Here is a 10588-nt window from a genome sequence, read left to right on the forward strand (position 1 = left end):
TTTGAAAATCTCATCCCAGAATTCTTGGGTCACAGTCTATTCTCATTTACATAGATGTTATTTCCATTCAAGTCGATGAAGGCAGACTTTGACATTAAAAGAGTGCAAGCATTTGAAATGCAATAATATGAGGTACTACCTTGGCTCCTTTGGTCTTCTGCATTTTTATCATCTTATTATAACACTGGTTCCCTGCAGAGTGCAGAATACATTGCTGAGAAACGAAAATACTCATGAAAATGAGCCAATGAAAATACCGAATGCTGAGATGGATACAATAGCACAAGAACAGCTTCAACTCAGGTAGCATATGAGATATTAAACCCTTGATATGTTTTTTTCTGTATTTAAATCTCAGGCATTCCCACTTGTAAATAACTTCAAGGCTCTGTGATGCTAATCAAGAAAAATCATGAATAAAGCAAGAATGTCTCTCCAAGGCTTTGGCACAATGAGGGGAGAAAAGCAGAGAAAGATAAGGTGATTCCCACTTTAGGGTAAGTGTTTGAGATGTATAATGGTATATTTCTGCCTTAATTCTGCAAGTGCCTGCTCTTATGGTTTTATCACAACCAGTGCTGGCAGAATACTACTAAGAGGTGTTTAGGAACTTTCATGAGTGCCGAAGTGGCGCTCAGTTTGACCATGTTCATGATTCTTTTTATCTGACAGACTTGAACATTGGTTCAAATGGGTTTTTGTTCTCACTAATGGTGGAGAATAGCTGTACTTCTTACAGATATCTCTATTTGCATGTAAATAAGCGTATTCATGTATAAACAAGAGTATTCTTCATTCACTATTTTTAATTCATGTCTAAGACATTTCAGTGAGCAGAAATAATGACATCCCCACAGAAAGAGCACAATCACACACCACACAGGACATATAGTGAATGGAAATATTCAAATTCACTTCAGTGGGAATTGGATTGAGGCCTATTAGAAAAGTCAAAGTGAGCAAAAAAATAGGCTTAAATTTGTCCACAAGCTATACATTGAACAACTGTGAATAATGGATATACAGTATTAGTTTAAGAGAGACAAAGTGAGGTAATATCTTTTACTGGACCAACTTCTGTTGGTGAGAGAGACAGGCTTTCAAGCCAGAAGAGCTCTCCTTCAGGTTTGGGAAAAGAACAACCAGTGTCACAGCAAAATGCCAGGTGGAACAGATTGTTTAGCATAAGTAGTCAGCACATATTGTAAGGGACCATTCAAGGTAGAGTGGCCCATTAACACACCTGAAGTCAAAGTTCAAAAAGAGTGGGTGGGGGGGGGAATCGATCTAAGATACGTCAACTTCAGCTACGCTATTCTCATAGCTGAAGTTGCGTATCCTAGATTGACTGACTTCACGTCCTCGTGGCGTGGGATTGACAGCTGCCACTCCCCCATGGACTCCGCTTCCGCCTCTCGCCCTGGTGGACTTCCAGAGTCGCCGGGGAGCACGTTCAGGGATTGATCGCTACCCGCCGGATTGGCGGGTAGTGTAGACATACCCTAAATGAGGTCAAGATTTTCACAAATAGAAGCTTAAAATTAGGCTCCTAAATCCATATTTAGGTCCCTAAATAAGTGACAAGGTTTTCAAAAGACCCAAGCATCCAACAGTTCCTATTGATTTTCAAGAATGATGCAGTAGCACTAATTAAAGGAATTCTTCATCTCATTCACATCTTTCTTCTTCTTTGTAAAGAAGTCTGTCTATTAAAATGTGTCACTAATGGGGGAACTAATGAGCCTTATTTTTTTTAAATAAAATGGTTTTTTGAACAAAAACCAACATCTCTTATTTATTTATTTTAGTTTAAGAATCCACTCATTCTATTGCTGCTGGCTTCTGCGTTAGTAAGTGTAATTACTAAAGAATATGAGGATGCTGTGAGTATTGCAATGGTAAGTTATTCACCTGGAAGTGGAATCACCTGGAAACTGAAGCTAGACAAAATCAGACAGGAAATAAGGCAGACAGTTTTAACAGTGAGGGTAATTAACCAGTGGATCAGGTTTATGGAGGATTCTCCATCATAGGCAATTTTTAAATTGAGGTTCAATGTTTTTTTTCTGTAAGAGCTGCTCTAGGAACTATTTGGGGGAAGTTTTATGGCTTGTGGTCAGATGCTCACATTGGCCCCTCTGGCCTTAGAATCTCAGAATCACCTGTAATGCAAGCACTGCATTAGCTGCAATTAACATGCCCATGAATTTAATTCCTTTTTCTCCTTAGGCAGTACTAATTGTGGTTACAGTGGCCTTCGTTCAGGTATGTCCAAAGAATCCTTATCTTTGCAGCAGAGCTCTGCATCTCAGTTTATGGCCCATTTGGAGTAATCCTGCTTTTGTAACTTAGTTTTATACTGCTCTCTCATAAGGAGTATCGCTCTGAAAAATCTTTGGAAGAGCTCAACAAACTAGTCCCCCCAGAATGCAACTGGTAAGTCATGCATAGGTATTCATTTTCTTTTAGTTCAGGTTGTGGGGGGAAAAGCCAGATAATGAAGGCAACAGTTCTGATGCTTGTGCATGTAACGAATTGCTGATAACTGTCTTTGGATGGGGCATTTTACGGATGTCCAGTTGGTAATACATTGCCTTAGTGCATGGAATTATATCTCCCTCTTATGATTTGCCCTGGTGTTTGCAGTTGCAGGAGTTCCCCTATAGTGGAGATGGCTGAAGTTCGTGTTTCGGTGCTTACGTTACTGGGTTTGAGCCCCAGTGGTTAGCATGGGGTTTATATGTGAGTAGCCAAAGGTTCCTTATGCGCTATCCGAGGGACGAGCTAGCTTCAGTCAAAAGGACTGAGAGTCTAGCTACACCTGCAAGTCAATACTGGTTTCTGAGTTGTGCAGTAAACAAACTTTTTTGTCAGTGAGCATATGGAAATAACCATAAATCCCAGGCTGGCATTTGTGCCTGATGGGCTGAGAAATGATCCTACTATATTTGTTAGGCTTCCCAACCCCCACTAAGGTGCTGTGGGGGGGAAGTAGGATTTCTCATCCTATTTTATACAAATCTATCTTATTTCCATTTTCTTCTGTTTTTTTGGCCCTGTGACTGAATCCTTGAACTAGTCTTTCCCCTTTCCCCTGTACCATCTCTGCGCCACTGCTGTCTGTAATTCACATGGACTGAGTTGTACCAGCTGCCACCAACGCCCCCCAAAGATAAATCCATCATCTGGAAATTCCTGAAGTGCAAGGATGGCCCAGACACATCCCCTTTTCCTTGGATACAACCCCCCAAACTGGAAGCTAGAGGGACTGGCAAAGGAGTCACTATTGCATGTTTACACTATCTGATATTCCCCAGTACAGGGAAAATCCCCCACTGGCCATATTCTCTGACATTAGGGTACCTTTGCCCTGGGAGACTCACAAAAACAACTCTAATGGACTGAAGGATCTGGCCCATTGGTGTGCATATTAGGGATTTGCATACATCCAAGTAAATCTCATCCTCAGAGATGTTCCAATAAGCTTCTTTCATAGACTAGACTCCTTCCCAGTCTGGGCCCAGTCCTTTCCCCTGGTACAGTCCTTGTTAGTTCCAGCAGGCATTTTAGGTGAAAAGCAAGGGCTTCTCATGTCTGGGACCGCCCTTCTTCTGCTCCATCCACTTTTATAGCTTTGGCATAAGGCAGGAATCCTTTGTCTCTCTCTGATTCCCCACCCTCCTTCTAAATGGAAAAGCACCAGGTTTAAGATGAGTTCGAGTATCATGTGACATGGTCACATGTCCTGTGAGACCCCTAGTCTCCATTTTCTAAAGGGCTGGCCTGCACTTACCCTGGAAGGTTTCCAAGTAAACAGCCATTTACAACCAATTGTCCTAGTCAATGGGAGCCATCAAGATTTTAAGCCACCATTAATGGCCCACACTTTTTGCATAATTACAATAGGACCTCAGAGTTATACTTCATATTTCTAGCTTCAGATACAAGAATGATACATTCATATAAACATAATCTACTGAATACATTCACCCTAACCTTTGTAATGATACCTTACAAGAGGCCTTTTGCATAAAGCATATTCCAGTTACATCATATTCACATTCATAAAGCATATGGAGTGCAACATCATACTTGTATCTTTGAAAATCAGCTCTGTCATGACCAATACAAAGAAATGGTTCACGTTGAGGTTATAATTATTGTGTCAAAAATGAGGCGTGGTCCTTTCTACTTCGATGGTCATTGAACTTTGTACCTTACAAATACCGTGGTTACCTTTGCTTATTTCCTCCAATGAATTTCACAGAGTAGGTACCTAACCTTTTCAAAGGTGAACATTTAGTACAACAACGTGGAAAATCACCAGTTCAGTAATTCTACCTTTAAACAGCTTGCCAAGTATGATAGTCCCTTGCATCTGCCTGTAAGCAGTCTTTAAAGTTCAAACAGGGGGGAAAGCACTCCAATTCAGGATATTCAGGTTAAATGTACATTATTACTGAAATCTAAAGCTTCCATAATCCACTCTTGAGTTTGTGCATTAAAGCTAAATTTGGGGTAGAAATATAATCTCCTTTCCTCATCCTTAGTTAGATGATAAACTCTTATTTAGATCGGAGTATCTCTGGGACAAGAACCTGCTCCTTATATTTGCCTAGCACGCTGTTTGGCCTATTTAAATAGTGTCATTTTCTCAATGTACTGCAGCATAAGGGAAGGAAAACTGCAGCATCTTCTTGCCCGAGACCTGGTCCCAGGAGACATTGTGTGTCTTTCTATTGGAGACAGGGTTCCTGCAGATATCAGACTGATAGAGGTAAACACCAGCTCACATATAAACAATAACATTGGTTTGCTCGTCTATATTGTGATTAAAGGCTCCACGTAGTTACATTTTTAATTAGGTTACAGACCTGCTGGTGGATGAATCTAGTTTTACTGGAGAAGCTGAGCCTTGCAGTAAGACTGATGATCCCTTACTGGAAGCCGGAGACCTAACAACGCTGAGTAATGTTGTTTTCATGGGAACACTGGTGCGATATGGGAAGGGAAAAGTGAGTCCTATATACTCTCCATATCATTCACCTGTAAATAATAGCTAGAGAATCTTTTAAGTAAGGTCAGTATTTTGCATGATGCTCATTGCTATTTTCCTAATCCAGGGGATAGTTATCGGAACTGGCGAAAATTCACAGTTTGGAGAGGTGTTTAAATTGATGCAAGCGGAAGAGGTAAGGGACAAGAATTCTGTTTGGTACAGAGCTCTGTGGTACTGTCATAGGACCCAAGTCTCCATATTGTTACTCAAATACTGAAGGTCAACGTGCTGTTTGTAGGGAGGGTGGTCACGAGCTTCAGGTGTTGTAGTAGGATTTAAGAGACCTGGGTTCAAGTCCCAGCTCTGCCACAAACTTTGGTGACCTTGGTCATGTCACTTATTCTCTCTATGCCTCAGGTCCCTATCTGTGAACTGACTAATGCTTCTGTGTTGTCTATTGAGATTATAAACTCTAATGGGCATTTTTCTCTCACTATGTATATGGTGTACAGTGTCTGCACAATAAGCCCTGGATCTCAGTTTAGGGTTGCTCCAGTGATGATGATTATGGTTGTATTTCTTGTCACTGATTCTACTCACGTGCCTTATTTTACGTAACAGAAATCAACTTTGGGTTTTTTTCTCTTCACATTTCCAGACCCCTAAAACGCCTCTACAGAAAAGCATGGATAAACTGGGGAAACAACTTACTCTTTTCTCCTTTTGCATAATTGGTGAGTTTGCCCGAATGCCCTCTATAAACTATGATGCATTCCATTATGAATGCATTCCCGGGTCCCTGGAGCAACTTTTTCAAAAGGGCCCTTTTACGTAGAGTGTCTCAGTTTTTGAGTGTCTGGCCTGCGACGCCTTGAGATAAAAAAATCTCTTGAAATCCCTCACAGATCCTTAACTTCCATTTTTTTTCAACTGGCTTTTCTTCCCCTCTTCTAGGTTTAATAATGCTGATTGGCTGGTTGCAAGGAAAGCATCTTCTCAGTATGTTCACTATTGGAGTGAGGTGAGGATTGGAAAGAACTCTTTATTCTTACAGTGAAACATGTCCCACTGAGTGGTTGCATTTAAGAGGTTGCTTGAGACAATGGAAGGCACTCTTTTCTGTGGGGGAGGGGGGACTCAATATTTGTGTTAGTCTCTAAATGTGTGGCTTGGTTCTGCACCACAGAAGCCTATGGGAGTTTTACCGTTGATTTCAGTGAATGTAGAATCTGACCTTACTATTCATTTAATGTCAAATGAAGGAACAAAAGAAGGCTTGAGGTTTTATTTTATTTTGGGGGGGCAACAGACTGGTGCATAATTTCCCTAATGTCCAAATTCTGCCATGTACATATTTCCACTGAGCTTTGCCTTGGAAGACATCCCCATAAGAATAGCCTTCCCCACCTGGAACGTCTTAGGAGGCAGCAATTTTAAAACAAATACAAGAAAGCACTTCTTCACACAGTGTACAGTCAAGCTGTGGAAGTCGTTGCCAGCGGATGTTGTGAAGACCAACTGGGTTCAACAAAGAATTAGATAAGTTCATGGAGGATACACCCATCAATGGCTATTCAGCCAAGATGATCAGGGATACAACCCTGTGTTCTGGTTGTCCCTAAACCTCCAATTGCCAGATGATGGGACTGGATGACAGGGGATGGCCCACTCAGAATTGCCTTGTTCTGTTCATTCTTTCTGAAGCATCTGGCACTGGCCACTGTCAGAGACAGGATACTAGCCTAGATAGACCATAGGTCTGACCCAATATGGCCATCGTTCTAGTCTTATGTCTATGCTATAAATTAAGAGGAATGTTACATCTACAAATATTCGCCCTTCTCTGACGTGTTTATAAAGCCGGGGATGTTACATTTGTACCTGACACATGGCAATACATGCACAACCCCTTAATCAAATACTATAAATCATCTGTTTGAGTAATATCTGGAAAATGTATCCTTAAGTGTTGCCATAGCTCTAAGATTATTCATTATCTAGCACTGTGTGGAAATAAAAATATGGATGGAGGTCAGCATGGAAGAAACTAAAGTAGTTCGGTTTCATACTCACAATGGCTAAGGGGACACTGATGACAAAGGAAAAAAGAGTTTGTCAGCATTTCTTGACTAAGAATTTCACAAGTGCTGAGACACAAAGCTCCAACTGGCTCCAGTTGGGGTTGAATCTGGGTCTACTACATCCCAAGCCAGTGCTCTGACCACCAGTTTATTGGCTATTCTGGGGTCTCTTGCTCTCGTGGCTTTTTTTTTTTTTTTTTTTTGTGAAAAAATTTCCAAAGGTCTCGGTTTCACTCCTTATCTAAATGAAAACAAATTTCAAAGTTTCAACATTTTCCGCAAAATGGAATTGTTGCTTTCTGGCCAGCCTTAGTACTAATCACCCCAGGAAACTGAGCTTGCCCGAGTTGTTCTCTGAAATTTGACACCCGGAAATTCAGGCAATTAAATTCAGTAGTCACCTTTTGAAAATGTTTGCCTTAACCCATGTTTTAATCCTGAGTTAGTTTTTATGCTTAATATAAACATTTATTGCATTATAACAGCAGATATCCTTTATGACCCATTTGTACCTGCCTACAGAACAACAGAGGGTTATAAAATGATTGTCAGTTTGTATTTTCTCTGGCATAACTGTGCACAGTGCCAGATGCCAATCTGGTATTCTAGGGCTATGTCTACACTACCACAGTAAGTCAACCTATGATACGCAACTCCAGCCACATGAGTACAGGGGTCGACTGTAGAGCGATCTGCTGTCAATTTGATGGGTCTTCACTAGACCTGCTAAATCAACCACTGATGGAGCGATATCAGAGTGTAAATCCCAGCTGTAGGGTAGGCATAGCCTATGGCACCAAGAGATCATTTGGGAGTCCAGGCTGCTCAGAATAGAGTCCAGGCTGCTCTGAGAATAGCTTTGATGCATCTAGGAGAGAAGGTCAGTGGGTATGATTGAACCATGCTGCCAAGCAAGGTTAAACCTTCATTTTCAGAGATTAAAAATCCCAAATTCTCAGATGTAAGGAAATGAACTATCCCTGGCAATGTTCAAAGTTGTGCTCGCTCTTCAGACTCATTTAAATGGAGGACACGTAGAGGATTATTGTACATATTTTATATTTCATTATGTATTGCAAATTTGAGCTGTTAATATTGAACAGTCCCAAGATTTCCATTCCAGATCATCCTATTCAAGAGGACATTCATGTCTTCTGGAAATTCTTATTTGCCATGTTCGAGTGTAGGCTTGGGTGCAGTGCCTTGTGGTGTGACATGTTGTAACTGGAAACCTATTCTTTTTCTATATTGCAACCCAGCCTGGCCGTGGCTGCCATCCCAGAGGGGCTGCCCATTGTGGTCACAGTGACGCTGGTACTGGGCGTTCTAAGGATGGCCAAGAAAAGAGTGATTGTGAAGAAGCTGCCCATAGTAGAAACTCTAGGTAAGGCTGATGATGGCTGCATCCAAAAACGAAGCCATGTATTCATCTGTCCAGTCTATACAAATCTGCAACTCAATTGGCTACTAGCTTGCTTAGCTAACCCAGGGGACTGGTGGTGTGATTTGAACCAAGGGCTGGAGCAACCCAATAACTCAAATTCTTTAAAATGGTCTCTTTCTTCCTCTTCACTCCCTAACATGTTCTTCTTCCTCTTCCTTTAGTCCTAAGGGCCATTAAAGTGGCACACCAGGAACACTGCCGAGATCAAAAGGCTAATGTACTGTTGTAATCTCTTCTTTCCATGGAATTGGCTGTCCTTGACCAGCTGTTCTCTTCTCCTAAGACCTACCTATCTTGCTCATGCACCCAGGCCTGTATCTTCACTTCCATCCCACTCTGTTGGTCCATATGCTTCTCCTGTCCTGTACCTGGCTGGAAGGCAGCTGCTGCCCCTGTACTAGAGCAACTGGCACAATGGTATAGCCCAACTCAACTGCTGTTCTTCCCTGTCTACCTGCCCACCTCACTGATACTTCTCTGCCTCCTCTTCACAATGGCACCCCCAAAATCACTGGCTCCTAGTAGGGTCCCTGGCCCTGTGGGTTAGTACAGAGCATTGCGTGAGGGGAAAAGGAGATTTCCTATATTGAGCACCACTCTAAATTCTGATGATGGAATGCATTTAACTACAAGGGTCTAGGAGCACAAGATAGCATCATGCAGCTTCACGTGCCTACTGAAGAGCCTTATCCGTCACTTACGTCACAGGTATAACTCCCGTTGACTCAGGAACATGGAACGTAGGACTGGAACGGATCTCCTGACTCTCTGAATCCAGTCCCTGGCTATCACAGGCAACCCTGTCTCATAATCCCATTTATAAATTTATCAAGTTCCATCTTAAAACGAGTTAGTTGGTTTGCACTCTCTACTTGCATTGAAAGGCTGTTCTAGTACCTCACTCCTCTGATGGCAAGAAACCTTCTGATTTCCAGCCTAAATTTATTCATGGACTGTTTTAGTCCCATTTGTTCTTCTGCTAATGTTGTCTTTAGCTTAAATGGTTCTTCTCTCTCCCTGGTATTTATCTCCCTGGTATTGAAAGCAATTGTGTTCCTTTTTTTTACCCCTGTTAAGTCTCCAGGATCAGGAACCCTGTTTGCTAAGAAACAACAGAGTCCTCTCACCCTTATCTCTATCTTATCTGCACTGATTCTAATGCCAGGACATGTGGAGCTGCCTGCCCCAACCTCATAAAGAATTGATTGGATTCCAAAAATTGCCAGCCCTAAATGGGCCTTTTCAGCCAATAACTAGAACGTTTGTGATAATGTTCAAGCATTACAAGGAGCAACATTCTTCTAGTTGTTAACGACACAAGTCCACAGAACTTTTGTAAAGAGCATATTTGTCCTTCATTCATCTTTTTTATTTAATTCTGCAAATAATTAAATTCAGACTAATTAAAGAGAATGATTTGCTTTGCACTAATCCTTCAAAATTGCAATTAACTTAATCACAGGCCTGTCTGGGTTCTTATACGGCCCTCGTCGTCATCACGGTATCTGAGCTCAAACCATTTTGTCAGCTCCGGTGGAAATGATTCCGTCCATTTAAGTGACTAAAATTAGAGGACCTGATTTTCCTTTACATTAAAGCATCTTTGTCCTGCTTCAGCAGTGTAAATTGGCCCTACAATGGACATCAGTGTAATTCACTCCCATTCTAAATCTGCTTAAATTCAGTGCAGTGCAAAGAAGCATTAGTATAAATGAGAATCAGGTCCAGAATTTGTGCTGAATTATATTGTATTTGTATTGAATGTTTTATTATTTCAAAGCAGAGTTTGAATGTGGAATTGCCTCTCTCAGCATCCTATCTGCCTTAGGGACTCTTATGGTCCCCTTTATTGTCATAGCTAAGCGCCTCACAATCTTCAATGTATTTATCCTCACAACACCCCTGTGAGGTAGGGAACAGCTTTTATCCCTGTGGTAATCTAGCCTCCCAGTCCCAGACCTGAACTTTAGCGTCCACAATCTGGTCCTGTCCCAAACCTGGACTTTTGCGTCCAAAATCTGGGGGCTTACCTGAAACTCCCCCAAGCTCACTACCAGCTTGGAT

General features: G+C 41.6%; 1 protein-coding gene across 1 annotated transcript in view; it reads left to right on the forward strand.

The window, feature by feature from the left end:
* Positions 1 to 1783: 1783 nt before the first annotated feature.
* Positions 1784 to 10588, forward strand: part of ATP2C2 (ATPase secretory pathway Ca2+ transporting 2) — a 28068-nt gene continuing 19263 nt past the window's right edge. Inside the window, exons 1-9 of the mRNA XM_032777560.1 lie at positions 1784 to 1898; positions 2230 to 2265; positions 2375 to 2436; positions 4669 to 4777; positions 4866 to 5015; positions 5124 to 5192; positions 5658 to 5733; positions 5954 to 6020; positions 8340 to 8464. Coding sequence (XP_032633451.1) covers positions 1896 to 1898; positions 2230 to 2265; positions 2375 to 2436; positions 4669 to 4777; positions 4866 to 5015; positions 5124 to 5192; positions 5658 to 5733; positions 5954 to 6020; positions 8340 to 8464 — 697 coding nt within the window. The 5' untranslated portion in view covers positions 1784 to 1895. The remainder of the gene's footprint in view (positions 1899 to 2229; positions 2266 to 2374; positions 2437 to 4668; positions 4778 to 4865; positions 5016 to 5123; positions 5193 to 5657; positions 5734 to 5953; positions 6021 to 8339; positions 8465 to 10588) is intronic.

The sequence above is a fragment of the Chelonoidis abingdonii genome, chromosome 19 (assembly GCF_003597395.2).
Source record: "Chelonoidis abingdonii isolate Lonesome George chromosome 19, CheloAbing_2.0, whole genome shotgun sequence".
NCBI lineage: Eukaryota > Metazoa > Chordata > Testudines > Testudinidae > Chelonoidis > Chelonoidis abingdonii.